The sequence below is a fragment of the Felis catus genome, chromosome B2, assembly GCF_018350175.1.
Source record: "Felis catus isolate Fca126 chromosome B2, F.catus_Fca126_mat1.0, whole genome shotgun sequence".
In the NCBI taxonomy this organism is placed as follows: Eukaryota; Metazoa; Chordata; class Mammalia; order Carnivora; family Felidae; genus Felis; species Felis catus.
Window position 1 is genome coordinate 119,045,651 of NC_058372.1, and position 24,087 is coordinate 119,069,737.

The following is a 24,087-nucleotide window of genomic DNA, read 5'->3' on the forward strand; positions in this document are numbered from 1 at the left end:
TTTGAATTATCATTCTCTTACTGTAGATACATAGATAGATATATAGATAGATAGATAGATATAGACAGATAGATGATAGAACTCTGAACCATTTGAAAAAACTTAAACAAGTTGAAGACATCTGGCAATATTCATCTAAGTTCAACTTACAGTTAGTAGTTTAAAATTCTTGAAAAACACAACTATTAATTCTGTAATTTCATTCAAAGTAATTTATTGGAAGAAGATACTTATAATCACAGCAAAGTTTATCATACTGAAAAACAGACGGCCTATGTGTCCAACAATGAGTTTGGGTGAGCAAATTGTACAGTGTCATCACGTACAGGGCACTTACAGTGCTTCCCTACGTCGTCCTGTTTGCTATTCATCATTGTCTCCATAGCCATTAAAATTGAAGTTCAAAGTTCTTAATAGGTCTGCCTCTGTGCATTGCATCTGTTTTATTATCACTAGGACTCTCTTGATCCTGTCTGAGACCACCTCAGAAAAAAAATGATCACCCCAAATACCCTCAACCTCACATGGCTTTGATGAATGTTCACCTTATCACATGTTTTTACCCACCCTTCCTGCATTAAGAATCAAAGCAGGGATCACCAGACGTGGACACTCCATCCTCCACTGGTCTCAGGCACTTCTCCCTGCTGGCCTAGGAGACAGGTAATGCAACTTGACGAAGGGCAGCAGCAAAAAAGCCGGGGCTGTTCAGGAAGGTCTGCTCATTGTAAGAACAAACTAATTTAGAATTGATCAGAATCCTACCAGGTTTTCAACAGATAGCCTATCCTAATTTCAAATAGAGAGTCCTGTGCCTCAAACACATACATATTCATGAGAATTCCTAAGAGAAAAAGAATGTCAGCTTTATTCTTTGCAACATCAGCTGAAGAAGTTGATTCCCTGGTTCCACCAACGCAAGCGGCCAAAAGCTGTGTATCCCTTTCTAGCCTGTAGATTCACCTTCCTGACTCAGAACACTGAAAACAAACATATCACTATGGAAGTTCCGCAGGAAATCACTTTACTCTGACATCTCAAATTCAGACATTCTGCAGTAAAATAAACATGCAATTTCAAACAGGGAGAGTTTGGGATTATCGTGTTCCTTGTATAAATATCTGTATGGAAAATCACAGAATTCGATATAGCACTTATGAAATAAAAACAAGTAGACTATGAGATACGCCTCATAAATAGTACAAACATTTCAGTAAGTGGATAAATTCTGACAACCAGAAAGGAAACACTCTAAAATACGGTATTTATTCAAAAGACGATATTGTTTGCAGGAGAGAAAGGGCTTAAAAGAATGGAATACAAAATGCAACATTTTCAATCAATTTGGCTGGAAACATCAGTACTGAATCTCTTGCTTCTCTCAAGGAGCATACAAGACACCACACAAAAACTTAATTTTATTGAGTTTATTCATACGATCCCAAAAGACTTTGCTTAAGAAATGAGGAAAGGACACACAACAACATTTGGCTGAACTATACCAAGGGAACCTAAAAGGAGACAAGATCTTCCACTGGGGACATTCTACTAAGGAAGGTTAGTTCACTAACTAATATAAAAAATAAATCTACAACAGCAACTGTGACTCAAATTGAGCCAGGATGCGGCACGTGTGACACCCAACGTGGTCAGGGAGGTACTGCAGGGACCTTACGCCCTCCTAGGGTGGCTCAGACTATCCCCCTTTGACCTGACACCTCATAAAGGACCCCTCACGGCATGGGGTTTGCAGCCAGCTACATTTTCTCCTCAGCCTACAGTCCACCATATACCATTTCCGTGTTTCTTATAGCTTCTTTCTTTTTAGAGAGTGATAGAGCTCAAGATAAACTCACCTGTCCAGTGCAGAGCAGGGAAGGATAAAGAAATGCTTTAAGATGGGTTTGGGGTCATTTGGGGGTACCAAGAGACTCAGATAAACCAAGAAACTAGAATGGGCATCTTCAAAAAGCACAGAGGTAAGGGGCCCATTGGTTTTTCCCAATCCCATTGGATTGACAATGAAACACAGAAAGAACCATTGTTGCCCTGGGGAAGTCACACCCAAAGAACAAGAAAGAGGAAGGAACACGGGGAGAGAGAGTGCTTCCTTTTACGCTGTTAAGATGGAAGTCTTCTGAGAAAGGACTATAGAAGCCAAATGATCAAGTAAAAAGTGAAATGGCGATGATGAGTGTTTACATAAAATGAAATATGGAAGGAAATCAGACACTCTTTCACTTCCACTTGACTTTGTCCGAATTTTTAAAAAGGTGGTGTTAAGTCAGTCCAGTTTTGCTTTATTGGCAATGGATACATTTTATCAGACGTATCTCAGCAAAAGAAAGAGAACCCAATCAGCATCTCTTGGGTAGACGGGGAAGGATGGTGTAGGGAGGAAGGGCGTGTGTGACGGGAAGGTCTCCACACTCCTCACGCTCTGCTCTTCATGTCCAAAGTGTCTTTGACCTGACACGTTCGGATCACAGAAAACACTGTCCCCCAGCACAGAATTATGACCACAAGTGGGTGCTGTGCAACAGGCTGCAGAGTACCATGAAACACACGAGCAGCTCAAGAGGGTGGTTTCTGGGCGGAGAAGAGGAAGAAGAGGTTCCACACACCAAGGGCTCTGCTTTATACGGTCTTTCCACATGTGGAGGTAATGCTGTCATCCCTTGAATCTGAAAATGAAAAAGTAAACAATGCCAGTGATTGAAGAGCAGGTTCACGGCCAGGCTCGCTCAATGCCCCCCCCCACCCCCCGGACTTCTGCAGGGTAAAAGGGGTGGGTGGCATGGGTGGCTGCTTAAGGAGTCAAAGGTCAAAGGAGTTGGAGCCTGAGGGATTCTGAGGGACGTGGAGAAGAAAGCCAGATGCGCCTTTGGGATGGAGAGACACAAACCAGGCTCTGTTGCTTTTCGAAGCTCTCATCTCATCCTATCCCCGCTTCATTCCAGCCTTAGCTTAACAGCCAATCTCCCTCTTCAAAGGGAGTGGAATCAGGAGTTTTCGGTCAACCCGAGCAGTTATGGAACAAGTAACTTATCAGACATATCAAACGACAACTGAAACATCGGATTCATGGATATTTGTCTGTTCCTTAGATTTTGCCTGGAGGAGATTAGGTAACATGTGACATCTGGCTTCTCCAAAGATTCAAACAAAGTAGGGCTCACCGACCACTCCGCGTTGTCCGTCTTGGAGCATCTCACGTTCACCGGCAAGCTAAGGACAAGCTTGTTGAAAGAGAGACCTTCCTTTTTAGCCCATTTAAATTTATTCATTGCGTCCATGAAAGAGAGGTTTTTATACTGCTTGGGGCTTTTGATAATGAAAGGCCAGGTCCTGAAATTAAAATAACCACAATTAGTCAGGTTCAGAACAAAAGCATGACACGTTTCCATCACTGTTCAACATTCTAAAATAGACCTCACGCTGGTCCATTTTTACACACATAGAAAACCTAACGCAAAGGATTGATAGACCCATCAGCAATTGCCAGAAGAAATACAGGCCAAGTAAGGAGTCTTTTGGAAAGAATGAAATTCCTTATTGTAGTACCAGATGGGCAATACCCTAGACAAATAATTTTGACTCAGAAAGCTTCCCCAGCCTCACAACTCCTTGCTTATGTGTTTTGGCTCTAGGTAACAACGTAACTCAGTACACGTCCAGTTCTGCAGAATGTAACGCGAATGGCGTAATGAAGAAATCTGTAGGCTTTTTTGTAAGAGACAGAAATTTCAATTCCACACAGTTGAAAAGCCTGACCCCTGCTGGCTGCCTTGTTTTGGCTTGCCTAAGAGATAATAAATGTAACAAATCTGGAACTGGACCAGTGTTCTAAAAATTCTACTGAGAAAAAAATACTCTTGCTTCTACTTGCCACTCTAAAAAAACACATTAATGTCCAAGAACGGAAGAAGAGATCCCAGAAGAATGATACAGTCTGCTTGAAAAGATACTCTTCAAGTGATGTCTTTGATTAAATGTTAAGTTTTGTGTTATTGATTCCTAAAAAAAAGAAGTGTAAGGAAGTGTTGCAACACCACCAGGATTTACATGAATAAATCCATGGGTCTTCCCAGAGATTATCATGGGTAACCAGCAGGCATTTGGCTCCCACAACATCCCAAGAAGCTATTTCAGTGGTTTTGGTAATTACCAACCAATTAATTTCCAGTTGAGGCATTTACACTTTTAATATTGGATCTTCTTCATTTATTTATGCCTTTAATTAGTCTCTCTCTTTCACACACAAGCTACTCACGCACTTGGAATATTAGCTTTTTAATTAAATTGAACATCTTTTATTGACCTTTTAGAGATAATAAAGTTTCAATGTCTAAAATAAAATTATTTCCCCCTTACTCTAATAAGTGAAACAATGAGTAAAACATTGGGTAATATACAAGGACCTTTACATTCTTCATTTCTAACTTCCTTTTTCTCTTAATTAAAATCAGTATATCTTTGTTGAGTTTTAAATGCATTATTTTGTACAGAGACCTTAAAGTACCTAACTTTAAATAAAGAAAAAGCAACTGGCATCACACTACACTAAACACAGCTAGCAATGACCTAAAATCTATAGCATTCACAATTTAAACATCCTGTGAAGACTTGTAGAGATGTAAATCAGAATTCGTATAAAATAATAACTTGAAAGGGGCCCATTATGTTTACATACAAAGTCCTTTTAAACACACGAAAAATTACAGCTAGGTTTTATTAAAAATAAAAGTTTTAAAATCAAATATTAAAGGGGCGTCTGGGTGGCTCAGTCGGTTGGGCACCCGACTTCAGCTCAGGTCATGATCTCGTAGTTCATGAATCGAAGCCCCGCATTGGGCTCTGTGTTGACAGTTCAGAGCCTGGAGCCTGCTTGGGCATCTGTGTCTCCCTCTGTCTCTGTCCCTCTCCCGCTTGCGTTCTGTCTCTGTCTTCACAGAAATAAATAAACATTAAAAAACTTAATTAAACATTAAAAATAAAATTTGATTTTCAAAAAAATAAGATGTCTCTCTTGAAAAAAAGAAAATCAATTTCACAACCAGGGAGAAATGCTGGAAGGAAATCAGCAGCCTGTAATTCCCTAAAACACCACAAGGTGGCACTGGAATCTGTACTAAGGCGCTAAAGCGGCTTAAATCCGCTGCGCTGTCTGCTGCCTTGCAGGTAAGAGTGAATAGAGTATTACACGTAGATGAAATCTTTAAAAAGCTTTGCTGCTAGAATAAATCAGGAAACTAGTTGTTGGGTTTGTTTTTTTTTTTGAGATTTCACAGCATAAAGTAACAGAAGTGCTGTCAGCAAACTTGCTAATTTACTGTAAATATATGAAAAAGGATCTAGAAAAGGGCAAACCTAATGGCTCACGTGATGACAGCATGACTGGGGCTGGTGACCTCGGGACATGGCTGTGAGCCTCTCTCGTATGGCAGCTTGACTCATATTTATTGTCTCCTCTCCATTCCTGCTGACGTCGTTCAGGCCTCTATTCTATAATGACATCACCCCAACAAACCTCCCACCCTCTCCAGCCTGCTACCCCATATTTCCTGATTACCCCTGGAGAAAAAAGAAGAAGAGACAGAAAGAGGAGAAATTCTGAAAAGGTAAATATTTTTCCTTAAAAGACTAAGCTTTAAACCAGAAACAGGTAACTTTGAAGTAGAAAGTTCTGCTCTCACCTGGGACCGGGAGCTGGTTAGGAATATTGGGAATGGTCTAGAAATTCAGTTACATTTCTGCATATCTGAGCAGTGTGTAAATGTCTACCCAGATGCATCTATAAATAAGAGGGTATTATTTATATATCACTGTAGTTGATAAAAACAAATTATATTAACATGATGATTCATTATGGGTGAGAAGTCTTCCTTTGCAAATTTAATTGACAAGTTGATTTAACTATATATATATATATATATATATATATATATATATATATATAAATGAACTTAGACTACCCTAAATAATTCAGGGAAAAGAAAAAAATGACAAAATTTTGGGACTTACATGCTCTTATTTCAAGATCTATCATAAAACTATGATAACAGAGAGTGATACAAGAGAAAGGCTAAATATGAACATCAATGAAACAGAATTCAGAGTCCAGAAATAGCCAGTATATGATCTAATGATTTTCAACAAACATTCCAGGGTAATTCAATAGGAAAAAGGTAGGCTGTGTTTTGTTTTTGTTTTTGTTTTTTTAGTCAAATGGTTCTTGAATAACTTGATATTCATGTGAAAAACAATGAACCTAGATATTTACCTCTTAACACACACAAGAATTTACTCAAAATGGATCATCAACCTACATATAAAAGCTGAAAACTGTAAACTTTTTAGGGAAAAAAAAAGGCTATTCCAAAGAAAGCTCCTATGAACATTATTGTATTAGTCTTTGTTATGGGCACATGTTTGGCATTTTCTGAGCTAGCACGTAGTGGCTGAATCACTGCATTGGATACTAAATTTATGTTTACCTCATAAGACTCTCAAAATATTCCCCAAAATGATGTACCTTTACATTCTTTACATTCTTTACAAAAAAAAAAAAAAAAAAAAAAAAACAGGAGAAAGAAATCTTGGGTAGGCAAAAATTTCCTACACAGAATATCAAAAGCACAAAATAAACAAAAATGATAAAATGGTCTTCAAAAAATACAATTAAAAAATGAAAATGAAAATCTCCACAGACTAGGAGATCTTATTTGTAAAATGTATCTGACAAGAAGCTTCTATCTTAAGTATAAAGAATTCTTTAAAAATATAAAGAACTTGGGCGCCTGGGTGGCTCAGTCGGTTAAGTGTCTAACTCTTGACTTTGACTCAGGTCATGATCTCATGGTTCTTGAGTTCGAGCTTTGCATCAGGGTCCACACTGACAGCACAGAATGTGCTTGGGATTCTCTCCGTCTCTCTCTCTCTACACCCCGCCCCCTTCGCTCGCTCTTGTGTGTGTGCTTTCTCAAAATAAATAAATAAACTTAAAAACTTAAAAAAAGAAAACAAGTAACCCAATGAAACAATAAACAAAACTCTGAACAATTAAAAAGAAACATATATAAATGACCAATAAGCATATGAAAAGTGGCTCAACACTGTTAGTCATAAGAGAAATGGAAAATAAAACCACAATAAGGTATCACTACATACACATTAAAATAAATAAAATCTAAAATATCAATAATACAAAACACTGGGCATAATGTTAAGCAATAGGAGCTCTTACATATTATTGGTGAGAATGTAAAAGGTACATCATTTTGGAGAATATTTTGAGAGTCTTATGAGGTAAACATAAATTTAGTATCCAATGCAGTGATTCAGCCACTACGTGCTAGCTCAGAAAATGCCAAACATGTGTCCATAACAAAGACTAATACAATAATATTCATAGGAGCTTTCAGAGACTGGAAACAACCCAAATGCCTTTTTTTTTTTTAATTTAATGTTTATTTACTCTTTGAGAGAGAGACATAACATGAGTGGGGGAAGGGCAGAGAGAGAGAGAGAGAGAGACAGAGAGAGAGAAACAGAATCGGAAGCAGGCTCCAGGCTCCGAGCTGTCTGCACAGAGCCCAATGCGGGGCTCGAACCCACAAACTGTAAGATCATGACCTGAGCCAAAGTCAGATGTTTAACTGACTGAGCCACCCAGGCGCCCCAGACCCCAAATGCCTTTCAACTGGTGAGTCAATAAATGAATTTTGGTGTGTCCACACCAAGGAATAGAACTCAGCAATAAAATGGAATGGAATTCTGACACGTGCACCAGCATAGATGAATCTCAAAAACCTCCAAATCAAAGAAGTCAGGCATGAAAGAGTACATGCTATAAGATCCCATTTTTATAAAATCTAGAAAAGATTGAACTAATGTGGCGACAAAAGGCCAGTTTGCTGTTTCCTGGGGTTTTGTGTGGGAAGTGGGGTTGTCTCCAGATAGCAGAATAGAACTTTTGGGGGTGATGAAAATGTCCTATATCTTGTCCGTGCTGGGGTCAAGTAGGTATACACATCTGAGAAAACAGTATAGTTAAAACAGGTGCATTTTGTCGTAAGTTCTACCTGTAGCAATTGGACGTTAAAAAATAAATAAGAAAACAGAAATCAAAACATACCAACAGGCCGATGAAAAAAAAGCGACAGAATGCCATACATTTTATAATCTAATTGTTAAAGAAGAAAGCCAGGAAGTCTGACCTAACAAGATATAACTTCTAATCCTTTTGACACCCCAAGAATATATGAATATTGGGAAGCCCACAGTAAAGTTGTCTCCCTAACTGTAGAGAAGACCCCATGATGTGAGGCCTCAGACGTTCCTTTGTGAAAGGGGATTCAATCCCAACCAGTTAGGAAACTTCCTTGGGGCGCCCCTGGCTCGCTCGGTAAAACACATGACTCTTGATTTCTGGGTTGTGAGTTCGAGGCCCATGTTACGTGTAGATTACTTAAAAATAAAAATCTTTAGAAAGAAAGAAAGAAAGAAAGAAAGAAAGAAAGAAAGAAAGAAAGAAAGAAACAAGCCTTCCTCAGTAGATTTTCTAAAAAACATCCGAGGAAGGAATAACCCATGCACTGTAATACAAAGTTAACAGTCCCACCTCTATACCCACAGCCCTTTACCCTCAAAATATAGTAAGGTGTGTACATAAAATATGTGAGCTGAACCTCAGACTGTGGTGTAGAAAGATAGAAAGCTACTGTCAGATTTGTTTAGAAGGTAGACAAGAATTCACTCACATTTTTTTTCAGAGCAAAGAGAAGTGTTAGACAGAATTAGCTCAGCATAAGCAAGAAATGACATAACAACCCTGCAAACATAGGGTAAAGAACTTCTATTACATTTCATGAAAAGAGACAGAAAAAGTTGACTCTAGTAGCAAATATAAACCAGTGATACTGGAGAGAATTCCCATAAGTGTTTCATGTTGTAAATTTATTTAATAAAAACATGAATTGAATTAAAGAAGAGCCCGCATACAAGAATTTAGAACAACTGAATGAGATGAAAAGGGAGATAGCAGACCAATGGAAATAAATTTAGGACAAACCAAATTTAACACCAAATAAATCAGAAAAAGCAAGAAGCAGAAGAACCCTTCCAAAAAACTACAAGAGAAAGTACTTGTGAAAAATTCCAAATAGATTTTCAAAAAACTTTGTAGATATAATATAAGAAAATTTCCCTGAAATGGAAGAAAAAAAATAAGTGAATATATGAAAAACATTTCATGTTTCAGGAAAATTGAATGCAGATGTTCCACACTGAAGTATGTTCAGTTTAACTTATGAATTCTACAGGTAGACGAAGAATGTTCGCATTCATCCAAAGAGACTTCCCAAGGGAAGGGGAGGGTATGACCGCAAAACGTTATATCCAACCAAATGCTGTCCAAATATAAATGCAGAAATTCTCAAATACAAAACAAAACAAAACAAAAAGCCCCAGTCATAAAGCATCTGGAAGCCCCGCTTGATTAACTAACTTGCAGATAACATTCTGATGAATCAAACGAAAGAACTCAGAAATGCAGAAATCCTATAAGATTAGGGATTACCACTGAATCTATTTAACTTTAAAATTTTCATTAAATATTGTGGGACTTTGGTTTGAGAATTAGATGCATAAATTTAAAACCTTGCAAATACAAAATTATAATATGAGTAATAAATACTTGGAAGTACGGAAAGGGACGTGGGAGAAAATATAAAAGTATGAATGTCCTCATCTTTTATGATCTAAAATTGAAACATGTAAAGTGTGTGGGACATTTTAATGTCTTTTACAATCTATGTTCTCAACATTTAAGACCCGTTTACAAAATATTACCCCTTGTGGCTAAAGCCAACAGCAGCAACAGCATTCATCTGAAGTTCAACAACTGTTCAGTTTTAGTTTAGTGGTTTTTAAAAAAAATTTTTTTAATGTTTATTTATTTTTGAGACAGAGAGAGACAGAGCGTGAACGGGGGAGGGTCAGAGAGAGGGAGACACAGAATCTGAAACAGGCTCCAGGCTCTGAGCTGTCAGCACAGAGCCCGACGCGGGGCTTGAACTCACGGTCCGCGAGATCATGACCTAAGCCGAAGTCGGATGCTTAACCGACTAAGCCACCCAGGCGCCCCTAGTTTAGTGTTTTCATATAAATTAAACAAAATCACGATTTAATGTTTTTATTTTAAACAGTGCACAAATTATAATCTTTATTACAGTTAATTTATTCATCTTTATAGCAACACCTACATAGAAAGACATCTGTAATAACCTTCAATTAATGTTAATATTGTTTATTTCTTTTCTTATGTATTAAGGTTTATTTATTTTGCGAGAGAGAGGGCGCGTGCACGTGCACATGTTGAGCAAACCAGGGAAGGACAGAAAGAGAGGGAGAGAGATAATCCCAAACTGCCTCCCTGCTAGCACTGAGCCTGTCTCAGGGCTCAATCTCACAAAGCATGAGATCATGACCTGAGCGGAAATCAAGAGTCGGACACTCAATGAACTGAGCCACCCAGGAGCCCCAGTATTGTTTACTTCTAACAGAATTTGAGATGATTGCTTGTGTCTTTTTTTTAAAACCTTTTCTTCTGCACTCCTTAAAAGCCCTATAATAAGCATGTGGGATTTTTACACATTGTAAACATAAAGTGACTTTTCCTACAAAGAAAAATACAAACACGACCCTTGATTCTTTTTTAGAAATAGAATAAATTATATCAAACTTTCCATCACATAAGCCTCACTGGAACTACATCGTGTTGATGTGTGGTGCAGCAGAGAATACAGAATTTATCTAAACTCATGATCTATTCTGTTATCTGATCTTTATGAGTGTTTTGTTTTTCCTTAAGCCTCGCCAGATCTGCAGGAGGCAGAGAAAAACTGCATCCCTTAGAACAGACAAATCCTGAGACAGGATGTAGTTGTCTCTATGTTTCTATCAGCTCCTCCTCTAATCCTAGGATTGTTACTGAATGTTTGAAATAAGACAAAGCACCTAACTAATCATTATATTCAAAGCACTGAATACGAGATTTGGGGCTACGTTTTAAGTGATATTCCTCTTGAGTACTGTATCCTGAAACCAAATTCACAACATTCTCTTAAATAAAACAGAAAACAAAATCACCCCAACTGTCTCTCTTTCTGATCTTTTAGCCAGCACCTTGTTGGTTTGGCTTTCAATAACATTTATGTCAATGTGATAAGCTAACTTGAAAGACTGATTTAAAGCTTAAACATAATTTTATAACAGAGCCTCCTTTTCACTTGTATTTTTGAAGAATGCCTAAATTTAACCATGTAGTTAAATGGTTCTGTGTGGGCAATGACATCTCAAAACGGGTCCTGTTCTGTGAAGCAATTCTCCTTGTCTTTTTAAGAAATGAAAAACCCAGCTTCAATATTTCCTGGAGGAGACCAAAGGTGTGGACTCAGAGCTCTCTGTAACTTGGAAGCGGAGCATTTTCAGAGGATCTACACAAGTTGAACACCAAAGAAAATAATGAGGCCGTAGAATACACTTTTGAACCTCATCACCTTGTAAAACAAACAGCTTTCAATGTCCATGCGTTTTCAAGATTCTCTCGGATTAACCCTTGAATAGGAAAAGTTTCTAGCCAATATGTAAAAACAAAACAAAACAAAACAAAACAAAAACCAATATTCTAAAGGGGAAAAAAAAAAGACTACCAAGTCTTTGTAAGAGATAATGTTGATATTTTAAACAAGACTATCCCCTAGTGTTTTTAGAATGACATTTTACATACTGTTTTGATAGTCACTACTATTTTATTTTTTGCATATGTAACTATTTATTTTGAAGAAACAGGAAGATATCTAGCTACCTACCAGAGGTAGGCGAACAATGCAAACACTAGCTCCTTCATTGCTTATGTAGATATGATGTTGAACAGCCTCTTAATCCCTGAATTTCCATTTCCTCTTCTATAAAAATAGGATTGTAAGCCCTGCTCTACCTATTGGAAGTGTGTGAAAACAAATTAAACGAAATTATACATATGGAAATACTTTATAAACTACAAACTAATTTACACAAGCATTTTGTTATTTGTATTTTAGTAGATACAGATTTCTGACGGTCATTGGGTTGTCTGGATAGGAACTCACTAGAACGTATTCACAGATAGTAAGTACAATTCAAAAGAAGAGTGCTCTTAGTTCATAATCTACAATCTCTATAATATTTTGGAATAAAAAAGTAGACCATAATTATATTCGACTCAGTGAGTGCATTTACCACTTAAGGGTTTTTTAATCCTTAAACACACTCCCTCAAAGATCTATGTGTTTCTTTTGCCCAATTTCATCAGTCTCTTTTATTTTGAAAAGTCCTAATCATTAGAAAATTCTTCCTTATATTAAAACAAAACCTATGCTCCAAAATTTCTACCAGCCACTCTAATTCTTCTTTGTGCTAGTACCAAGAATGAATAAAATCATTTTTCCTACATCAGCCCTAATATATTCAAAGGAGAACTTTTGATTTCTGCTTCAAATCTGTTTCCCTACAGCACTCACACATCCTCATTTTCCCCTTCCTCTTTTTTTCCCCTCGTCATCTCCCTGAAATGCCATCAACCAACAAGTCCAGTGTGTGCTATCTTGAGAAAGTAACCTGCTTGCAACCATTGCTCATTAGTTCTACTGCCATCACTTGGTCCCAGACACATTCACCTCTCAACTGGGCAATCACAACAGTCTCCTGGTTGGTATTATTTCCAATCTGGTCCTCCTAGAGTCCTTTATCAATTCAGCAGCCAAATCAATTTTGTTTATATCCAATAGCATTTTCTTTGCACTTAAAACCCAAAGTCTTTATGTCACCTATAAAGTCCTACATGATCTTTGTGTCACCTACAAAATCCCACTTGAAGTCAGACCTCCTCACTTATTCTCTGCCGTGTTTCACTCTGTTCCAGCCAAACTCGCTTTCTGGCTGTTCTTTGAACATGCTACCTTCATACCCACCATAAGGTCATTACAGTGGCTCTTCTGTCTGCAAACAGTATACTTTAGATCTTTCCATGGCTGGCTCTTCACCACTGAGGTCTCTGCTCAAACATCACCTTCTGCCATGGATTGAATGTTTGTGTCCCACCCACCACCACCGCCCCTGCCCCCCCCCCCCCCCCCCGCTGCAAATTCATATGTTGAAATCTTAACACTCAAGGTGGATGGTATTATGAGGTGGTATTATGAGGCAGAGCCCTCATGGGATTAGTGCCCTCATAAAAGCAGCTTGAGAAACCTCCCTTGCATCCTCTGCTATGTGAGGTTACGGTGAGAAGATGGCCATCTCCATCTACGAGGAAGTAAGTCCTCACCAGACACTGAATCTGCTGGCACCTTGATCTTGGACTTCCCCGCCTCCAGAACAGTGAGCAATAAATTTCTATTTATAGGCTACTCTGTCTATGGTATTTATGTTACAGCAGCCTGGACAGACTGAGATACCTTCCCAGAGAGGCTTTTACTACCCTACTGACAACAGCTACATACCTTCTTCACTGTCTCAATTATTTTCATAACATTTACTAATATCTAAAATATTATATTTATATTATTTATTCCCTCTCTCCCCCTGTAGCGTATATTCCCAAGAGGGCAGGAATAATATGTATCTTGCTAATTATTTATCTTAAGTAGTTTCTATGATGTGCAATTGTGCAGACAGAGTGAACCTAGCAAGCCTGAGACTTCCATCCGTAGAAATGCCCATCTGGAAGGCTGGCCTTTGGCTGGTGTCAAGGAACTTAATTAGTAAACAATTTCCTATACTGATATAAAACTTTCTCTAAATGAAGAGTGACTCATTGCGCCTTGAGTATTTGTACAAACAATGCAATTTATGTTGACCATCTGCTTTCCTTCTAAGAGTCTAGATTTTGGTACTTACTAGGCATAGAACACCTATGTAACCAGCCCTTCATAAAAACTCTGAGTATTGAGTATCCAATGAGTATCTCTGGTTGACAACATTTCATGCATCTTGTCATACTTTGATGCTAGTGTTATTAAGTACATTCTGCGTTATTCCACTGGAGAGGCCCCTTGGACACTTGTGCTGGGTTTCCTCTGGACTTGGCCCATAACCTTTTTCCTTTTGTTAATTTTGCATTGTATTCTTTCTCTGCAATAAATGTCAGCCATGAACACAGTAATAGGCTGAATCCTTTTGGTCCTTTTAGAAAATCACTAAACCTGGCAGGAGTCTTGGGGACCTGGATATGCCAACCAAGAAGCTCACCTTGTCACCCAGCTAAAAAAAGAAAAATTAAATAGGATAGGACTTGAAAAAATTCTATAACATGGTGGTAAATCCAATATGAAGACAAGCCCATCCTTCTCTGAAGTATACTATCCCACTACGAAATCCATTTACTACTTACGTGACTGGCCTATAGATCTCCTTAACGCCAATGAACTGAAGTTGTTCCATAATGTCAGGAATACTTGCACATCGAGTAAGATTAATTCTTGGGTAATAAAGAAGGTATGAAAGACACATTTCATTCCTGGTGCTTAATCCTCCCTGAAAATGGAGATGTTTTATTTAGAAAAGTATATGTTCCACCAACTTTGACACAGCACCCAAGCCACCAATGTCATACAATTCCATCCAGCTTTAATAAATCTTAAACCTGAAAAATAATAATCTCCTTGACAATTTGATTTTTAAAAAAGGTAGACACACGTTGAAAAATTAATAGAATTATTTCCTTCTCTTTAAAAGTTGCCTTTCTTTAACAACCTAATAATCTCTTTCAAGTTCTGTTCATATGATGTGAATTTCTCACCACAGTGAGGATTATGAGGCTGTTTGATTAACAAACAGGTTATGAATCAGTCAGTTTGATGGAATCTTTGCCCTATTGCACTGAATTTTCTATAGTCTTGTTTTCATGTGTATCGACATCAGCAGATGCATACCACAGGGAAGACAGGTTTCACATTTTGCATCCAGGTAATAAACTATCTACTGAAATTAAGAAGATCAAAGCTTCTCAGAAGAACAGAATCTAGAATAGAATCTAGAGTTGATACAATATATTATCCACAGTGTTGAATTTTCAACCAAAGGTTATTAAATATAAAAAGAAAAAGGAAACTGTGATCTGTGCTCAGGAAAAAAAAATGCTAGCAGCAGAAACTGATTGTGAGAAGATACAGATGTTGGATTTAGTAAAAACTTAAAAACACATATAAATATGTTTAAAGAGTTAAAGAAAGATGTTCAAGTAATTAAAGGCAAATACGTTACAAATGAGTAAACAAGCAGAGAATGGCACCAGAGAAAGGAAAACATAAAAAAGGACAAAATAAAAGTTCTGGAGTTAAAAGTTATCATCATTGAATAAAAAGTCACAGGATGGGTTTAACAGCCAATTTGAGATGGCAGAAGAAAGAATCAGTGATCTTGAAGATAGATCAATAGAAATTTTCCAATCCAAAGGACAGAGAGAGAAAAAAAAAAGTATAGAAAATGAAAATATCCCAGAAAATATCTCAAAATGCAATATTAAATGTTCTAACATACATGTAATTAGAATTCTACAATGAGAAGGAAGAGAAAAAAAGGGTAGAAAAAATATTTGGAAAAATAATGGCTGAAATCCTCCCAAATTTAGTGAAAAACATGAACTTACAGACCCAAGAAGGTCAACAAATTGCCAAAGATAAATATGAAGAGAGCAATATCTAGACACATCAGTCATACAGATGAAAGACAAAGAGAACATTTTGAAAGCAGCAAGAGAAAAATGACACATAGCATACAGGCGAACAATAATAAAAATGACAGATGACATTTCGTCATAAGTGATGGAAGAAACAAAAAGATATAGGGATTATAGGAGCTCCTGGGTGGCTCAGTCGATTAAGTGTCTTTCTCTTGATTTTGGCTCAGGCCACAATCTCACGGTCGTGAGATTGAGCCCCACGTGGGTCTCCTCACTGGGCATGGAGCCCGCTTAAGATTCTCTGTCTCCCACTCTCTGTCTCTCCCCTGCTAGTGTTCTCTCTCATCTGTATCCCCAGATGTGCTAATATTCTTTAATGGAAACTCCATCCTTTGCCACTTGAATCAATGCCATGTCTATTCTAAACCAAGTTTCCGGACAGGGGGTTTATAGGCCAGTCTCCAATGTTGCTATTATGTTCTACTGTTCTAACTCTGGACCCAAGTACACTATCGATCACCATAGCTTTAAAATAGTCTTCATATCCAATGGCTTGTCTCCACCTTTTACTTTTTAGTAGTGTCTTGCCTATTATTAACCTTTGCTCTTCTAGGTAGATTTTAGAATCAACTGGTTCCATATAAAGGCTAAAACTAAAATTTTTAGAAATACATTTTTTAAAAAGAAAATCTTTGCAACTATGACTAGGCAAATATTTCTTAAGATACAAGAATCTAAAGTCATAAAATTTCTGTGAATTTTTTACTGGAATTACATCAAATTTTTAGGCCAATTTGAACAGAAAGATTACTTTATTGGGCTTTTCTATCCATGAACATAGTATCTCTTCATTTCTTTTGGTGTACTGTAGTGTTTTGCAATCATGATTTATAATTTTTTCCAGAGACCAAGTAATATTAGATGTTAAGTAAATATTAGGTTTTATTTCTATAGAACTTCTTGAGATAGTTTCTTATATACTAAAATACAGTTAATTTTAGATACCAATTTTCAGGGGGTTTTTGATGTAGAAAATTACAATGCCTATGAATACTGTGTTTTGCTCCTTTGCTTCTTCCTTTCTGATCCATAGATATTTTTTTCTTTCCCAGTAATATGTTGAATAGAAATAGTGATAATAAATACCTATCTTCTTCCTGATATTAAATTAGTACTTCCAATATTTCATTTAGTTAGATATTTGCTACAGATTTTTCATAGGTAAGCTGTATCTGGTTAAGGCACTTCTCTCCTATTCCTGGTTTGTGAAATGTTCTTTTTTTTTTTTTTTTTTATGACTGCCTTAAATTTTATGAAGTCTTTTTCTGCTCCAATTGATGTGGTCACATGTCTTTTTCCTTCAATCTCTTAATGTAGAATGGTATTAATATATTTTCTATTTTAAACCAATTTTACATTCCTTAGCTAAATTAATCCCAAATTTGCTCTAACATTTCATTTTTATATCATGCAGAATTTGGTTTGTCAATACTCTGTCCAAGATATTTCCATCAGGTGCATGTTGCTGACCTCTTTCATACTGTCATCATCAAATTTTAGTATTAAGAGTATGCTGACTTCATAAAATGAGTTGATGGGTGATGTTCTCTGGAAGAGACTGGGTAAGGCATGAATGTTTGTCAGGACTCCCCCGTCAATCTGTTTGGTCAGAAGAGCGACCTTAGGGTCATACAATTCATTCTTCCTTTTGAAGTCTTGATTCATCTAAGTCCAGACTCAAGCAGATGGTCATTTGTGATCACAGGTCTTTAATAAGTTTTGGTGAGGAAAAACTAAAAGACTAGAGATAGCTTTTCATGAAAGAGCAAATAAATTATACTGCAAATATTGCTATAGTATCACTAGTTAACCTGATAAAATGCTAAAACAGCTCTAACTTCTCTTTTATGATGTTTCATGCTCAAGAGGTTCAGGAATTTTGCCTCTAAATTGGAATGCTTTTTACTTTTTCTCCTTCTCCACAAATGAATTTTAATAATAATAAACATTTTCTTACCCAAGTCATCCGGGCTCTATCTTTTGTGTTGTAACGACACTCAGTAATGAGATTATCTCCCTAAAACATAAAAATAAAAGCTTTCAGATTGGAGTTAGTTTGCTTTATTTATGTAATAAATGTAACAAATAAAATCCATTTGTAGGCCAATAGTTTTATTTGCTACATGAGTAGATTCATTAAGCAATTTGATTCAGGGAGACCTTTGATCTACTTAATTCTAAGAATACTAGTATAATAAACAAGCAAACAAACAAATAAGGCTCTCTCAGGCCATACTCCACCATGTTCTAGCTGAATGACCTTAAATAAGAAAAGAATTAACTGGGAACAATTTATTTATTTAAAAAGTAATATATAAAATAACTGTTATTTTTGCACAGCTGTTGTGAGGAGATTAAATGATACAACACACACTTAGCTCTTAGATTAAACATTTCATAAATGTTAGCCATGGATACTAGTTATTGTGTTACCTCTTCGTTTATATTGTTTTCTTTAAAAGTCTTTAGTCATGTCTTTATTTCCTTACAACAGAATTCTGAAGCAAAATAATAGTAATTTATTGCTCCAGTGTTTTCTAACCTTTTGAACAATTCAGTACGCATAGAAAATAATTTTTTTTTTTATGGCTCACCCCTGAGGTAAATGGACAGACGGCTATTCATAGACCAAAGAGAGCTCGCTCTGGGTGTTGGTCCCTAGATTTGCTCTCCCTGGCCTACTGCTCAGAAGGTGCAGAGATCAATATCTCAACACATGCTCTTCCAGAAACCCAAGTATTGTTGCAAGCCGGATTACAGAGTATAGTATAATTAGTTTTGTCCAAAAACTTTGTCAAATGAAAAAATTATCCTTATATTCATTTTCACTGAACCATAACTTCCCCAAACCATCCTATGGTACAAAAAAGATCTCTGATTTTTCCCATCACCAGAATTGCCATGCAAAGGTTTCCTGGAAAGTTAAGTAAGAAAAGAATAATGTTTGGTACTCAGAAACCAAGTTTTCATTTTCTTCTTAAAACAACTTGAATTGCCCGTGGGAATAGTAAGAAAAATGAGTTTTGATTTTGGAAAAGAGATCAAACACATTCCATCTGGGTTGTGCAACACCCACAGTGGGTGGTTTAAAGAATGTGAATACGATGAGCAATTCATTTTACACATAGAAACCTTGCTAAATCTCAGCTGATATATGTCTTGACTTTTCTAATATTCAGTGAAAGAGAAGAAAGCATTCATACTGGTAAGATTGTTTGTTCTTCCTTTAGATACTGAAACTCCTGAAAATTGAAGTCAAAATCATCATCATAAGCCAGTAATCTCAATTCCTCCCCTTTGCGAAAGTGACGGAGCCTGATGCCCCTGCCCGCCAGGTGAGCATGAAGAAGCACAGCAAACACATGGATTCCACTTGGCTTTTCAGCTTCCAGAGCCTAAGGGCAGGGCACACAGAGGAAGACACAATTAGCCCAAACAAGCGCATGTTCAGACAGTTCACAGTAAAAGAGACTTGGAGGGACAACTAAGAAGAAAATCTAAAGCAATTTAAGTGAATGCTTGAGCAGCCAAACATTTTGAACTTGGATTTTTTCATGACTTATTCCTAGCAGGGTTATTAGCTTTGTGAAGTAACGTTTGTAGGGAGAGAAGAAAGGGAACGAATGCTTACTGGGGACCTACAGAACCACTCCTAAATATTATCTTTCTTTTTCTTTCTTTTAGGAGGTAAAGAGTCAATCAAAGCTCCTGGCAAAAAGACTCCAGTATGTTAGTGACCTGTAAATGGAAACTCTTAAAAGCACAAGTCATTCCCACTTTTTAAGATAAGAAAACCAAGTGGAAGAATGGAATTATGTGAATTGTCCATGGTCCTACAGCTAGTAAATGATGTCATGGCAATTTGCATCATGGTCTAAATAACTCAAAGGGCTCAATCTTTCCACTTCATCCATCTGCCATCTGTCTACAATTCTTTATGGTTCATAAAGAATATGATCGAATATGATTGAAATATGTTTGCTTAAGAAAAGAAGAACTATAAATGGAAGTAGCCATTATTAAATACTTAAAATATTTTTTTTCTTATCCAATATGTATTTTTATATTAGGTATTCTTGCTCTTTGGTTTAAGTAGGGAAACTATAAGCAGAGAAAAGGAGAAAAAATTGAAAATGAATAATGGAAAAAAAAAAACAAATGTAGATGAAAGGTAGAGAAATGCAAAAGACACTAGATAACCAAAGGTAGAAATTGTAAAAGAGAAAATAAAGTGTCCAATATGAAATAAACAAAGGAAGTAGGTCAGGAAGAAAAACATCCTGGATATTAGTCTTGTCCAGAATTCTACTCCTATAGACTTCAAGATTTAAAAAACCATCAGATGTCTTCCCACGATGATAAATAATGGCTTTAAAACATGACAACAAGAAAAAGATTGGTAATAATAAACATGAGATTTTCCAAACATAGTTTTCTAAGAGCATTACTCTGTAAGTGGCAGCTCGCAGACTCACATGTTCCACATACCTCTTCTAGGCATTCCAGAGTGCAGTGACCCTCAGACCGAAATTCAGGCATCCCTGGAGGGATGGTATGGAAGAGGCTTACCCAGAGGCCAGCCTCAATCACCCCAGCATCGTATTTCCTTATATCTGTTGTATGAAATAACCTCAGTCCGGAATTATCTATTAAGCCTGGAATGCGAGCATATAGTTAAAAGTGAGTTTGAGTTCTTAAAAAAATAAAAATAAAGGTTCTCCACATTCAGCTGAAATGGGTTTATTCATTTTCCTTAAAACTTCATAAGGGACAGAATTACAAGTAAAGATCACTGAAATACAACATTCACTTTCACAAATGGGAATTAAAAGACAAGTCGTCACACTGTCTGCAACCATTTTTGACTTCCAGAGCATACCATGGGAAAAATGTTTGTGTGGTCTAGCCGATATAGTCCACAATTATCTAACATAAAGACAAAAGGGAAATTCTAAAGTCACTCAATAGAATGTAGAATAACTCAACAAAAGTTTTATTTTATATTGTTTTCAGGTAAAGTTCAGTAACATTTCTATAAAGGGAGAAACCCCTTGGTCTAGAAACCATCCGCTAATAGAATAAACTATTAGTGATAACGTTCTTTATAGTTTGCCACCATTCTTTTAATCATTCAACAACGGTCATTCAATCAACAAAAAATAGTAAGAATCTATTATGTGAATAGCATGCATGATAAAAGGCATGGGGGGATTAACGATGAGTAAGACACATTCCTTACTGTGACAGTTTTCATAGAGGGGAAAGTATGACCCAAACCCTTCATAAATTTGTTCCACTGTCTTGGGAATTAATTGACTCCTTTCTGGAGGGTTGACTTACCTACCTGTGACTACCAAATTGATGGTTTGGAACAACTGACATATACATAAATTTATATTAATTGGTGTGATTAGTTTTATTGTTTCTCTTTCCCACCACACTGTAATTTCCATGAGGGTGGTTTGGTTTGTATCATAAAGCACAGACCCAAGACAAAGTTGGTGCCCAGTATTTGCTGAGTAGTTGCATAAATCAATGGAAAATAGTAACTTTCATTTGCTTCTTTTGATAGCTTCATATTGAATCTTTCAACTTTTTGGTTTTGGAATATTACATAAGTCGATTTAGAAAAGTAGATTTAGAAATCAAATGTAAATACGCTCATCTCTTCATTTCAATATCATATTACGCAGTGTCACTGCATAAATATTTCTTTAGCATATTTATGGTCTTCCTACCATACAACAAAATCTTAACATTATCTAGTGATGAATGGCAGCTTTTCATATGTGCAGTTAGAAAGAAAATGTTTCATAAACACTGTGTATTTAGGACTAATTTACATCGCAAATAGAAAAATCTATTATTCTACTTTCTGGAAAGTAGCATGCAAATTGTTTTTTTAAGATCAGTGACCACACATGCCCATTTGCCTGGTTCAGTGCTGGTTAATCACTTTTGTCCCAGTATAATTATTAATAGTACCCTCTTTCGCTCTAAAGAGTATCCTAATTTGGATGACAAATATATAGGTTAATTCTTTCTAACAATGATGCTAGTTTGTTTCAACTCTGTTAAATTAGGTGTTCTAAAACTTTTAAAAATCAGAGGTAGAATACACGAAGAATAAACTCACCCTCCTTATATGTCGGATTGTCATAATGGACTTCCAGGAGCACATAACGAGGATCTAACGGTGTGCCAAGGGATAATCCAACATGAGGTGGGTAGGAAAAACCCTAAATAAGGAAAATTCCATGAGACGTGCCCTATGAAAGTCCTTACAAGCTCTATTCCTCCAAAAACCCCAACCATTCTCAAAGATATTTCAACATTCTGGAACCCCATAATCTATAGTGGATAAAATAAAGGGGCTTAAGGAAAGAATCCCTGCCAGTGGAAAGAAAAATAAGCTACCCTCATATCAGAAGTAGTGTATAAAGCGGGGTGCCTGAGTGGCTCAGTCAGTTAAGCACCCGACTTCGGCTCAGGTCACGATCTCACGGTTTGTGAGTTCGGGCCCCGCGTCGGGCTCTGTGCTGACAGCTCAGAGCCTGGAGCCCGCTTCAGATTCTGTGTCTCCCTCTGTCTGCCCCTCCGCTGCCTGCACTCTGTCTCTTACATTGTCTCAAAAATAAATAAACATTTTAAAAAATTAAAAAAAAAAGAAGAAATAGTGTATAAAGCTTTACTTATAAGTATGAGAACCGTAGGGGAAAAACATGATCAGTGAATAGTGTCACATCTCCGTAATCAGTCATTAGCCCCACCTCTCCACCAATGGCCCAGGCAAAAATCACAGTCTCGCAGGTGAGGAACGCATCAGGCATGTTAGGATGGTAACACTCATGGCCATAGTCCAGAACGCTGTCATTAAAGCTGCTACTGCACTGATAGAGCAGGATGTGGTGGACCAGACTCTCGTGGCCTCTCTGTATCACTGGCTCCACCTAAACAAGCACAAATGAGAGGGAGGATGTGATAAATCCAACCACCCGACAACACCCTACGGTAAGCATGAAACTAGCATAAAGCATTAGCAGTTTTGCGAAGGAATCGTTCGTTCAACGATGTAAAGGTTATGATGGGGTTCAAGTATGATGCATTCTGGATATGAAAACAATGATGGTGATGGGAACAACGGCAACAGCAAAGATGAGATGATAACCTGTTCCTCCAAGAATCACAGGATTTACTAATCTGTTTGTGTTTTGAACTCCCTTTTGTTTTCCTGATCATTCTGCATGGCAGCTGTTTCAAAAATTGCTTTCTTCCAGGCTACTTTGCCCTTGGTCCCCTCCTTTTTTTCCTTTCTTTTCTCCCCCCGCCCCACACATAAAAAAAAAAAAAAGAAATTAAGGCTATAGACAGGCATAAACTCCCTCAGTCTCACTCTCTTCCACCTCAAAATATTTTTATTCATCCCTACTGAAGGCAGTAGATGATGCCTTATTCATCTATTACCTATCTATCTATCAATACCTATCTATCATATACATATCTACCCGGTGCTGAGCACAGTGCTGGGCACAAAGTAGCGTTCAATAATGGATATTTTTATTCTAGTGATTAAAATCAAATTGTAATAAGAATCTTACCATTAGAATTTAGGAGAGAAAATAACACGGTAGTGATGTGTTCCTGTGACACTGCTGAAATTAGGAGAGGGAAGGTAGAAACCAGCGAACAGAGAAGGGGCAGTAAAGTGGGTTCTAATCTTGACAGCACAATGCATATGAACACGTTCCTTCCGTTGTCCTTTCTGTAAGCTCCCTTCATAACACTTGCACACCTCAGCCCAGAGAACTCACAGTGAGCTGAGCCATCCTAAGGTCCCAAAGTGCCTGACCTGCAGAGGACGTACAGGAGCCCTGTCTGTACCTAGTGGAGCTGGGCTACAGGTGTTGCCATCAGCCACAGGGTTCTTCGAACGCTCCATTCATCTGCTAAAGAAACCATGGTCTGTCCCTAAATTTCCAAGGCTTGACCTGTCTTAGAGCTCAACACCTTCCACCTTTAGCCCTGACTACTCAAAAGCAGGCGAATGCATTTTGAAACCCTTGCTTGTCCTCCAATTTAGACGTGCTTATGAAGATGAAGTGTTTTCAGCTATTGTCTCCTAAGGCTTTCCATTGTGATTTTCTACATAGTTTTTCTTTCTTTCCTTCTTGTTTTTAAATCAGAGAATCTAAGCAGCCCAACAGGGAAGCGGTAGGTAGTAGGCAGAGATCTGAACAGGCAGCCGGGGGTTCGACTTTTAAAATCCAGCTTGCCTTTGTGTTACATAGTGAGTCGTGCCATAG

At 37.3% G+C, this 24,087-nt stretch overlaps 1 protein-coding gene across 1 annotated transcript in view; it reads right to left on the reverse strand.

Annotated features, from left to right (window-relative positions):
* Window positions 1-1,247: 1,247 nt before the first annotated feature.
* The window catches only part of MOXD1 (monooxygenase DBH like 1), a 91,923-nt gene continuing 69,083 nt past the window's right edge, over window positions 1,248-24,087 (reverse strand). Inside the window, exons 5-12 of the mRNA XM_023254379.2 lie at window positions 22,555-22,734; window positions 21,921-22,023; window positions 20,273-20,439; window positions 18,988-19,179; window positions 17,742-17,801; window positions 14,435-14,577; window positions 3,180-3,348; window positions 1,248-2,684 (exon numbers count right to left, since the gene is read on the reverse strand). Coding sequence (XP_023110147.1) covers window positions 2,514-2,684; window positions 3,180-3,348; window positions 14,435-14,577; window positions 17,742-17,801; window positions 18,988-19,179; window positions 20,273-20,439; window positions 21,921-22,023; window positions 22,555-22,734 — 1,185 coding nt within the window. The 3' untranslated portion in view covers window positions 1,248-2,513. The remainder of the gene's footprint in view (window positions 2,685-3,179; window positions 3,349-14,434; window positions 14,578-17,741; window positions 17,802-18,987; window positions 19,180-20,272; window positions 20,440-21,920; window positions 22,024-22,554; window positions 22,735-24,087) is intronic.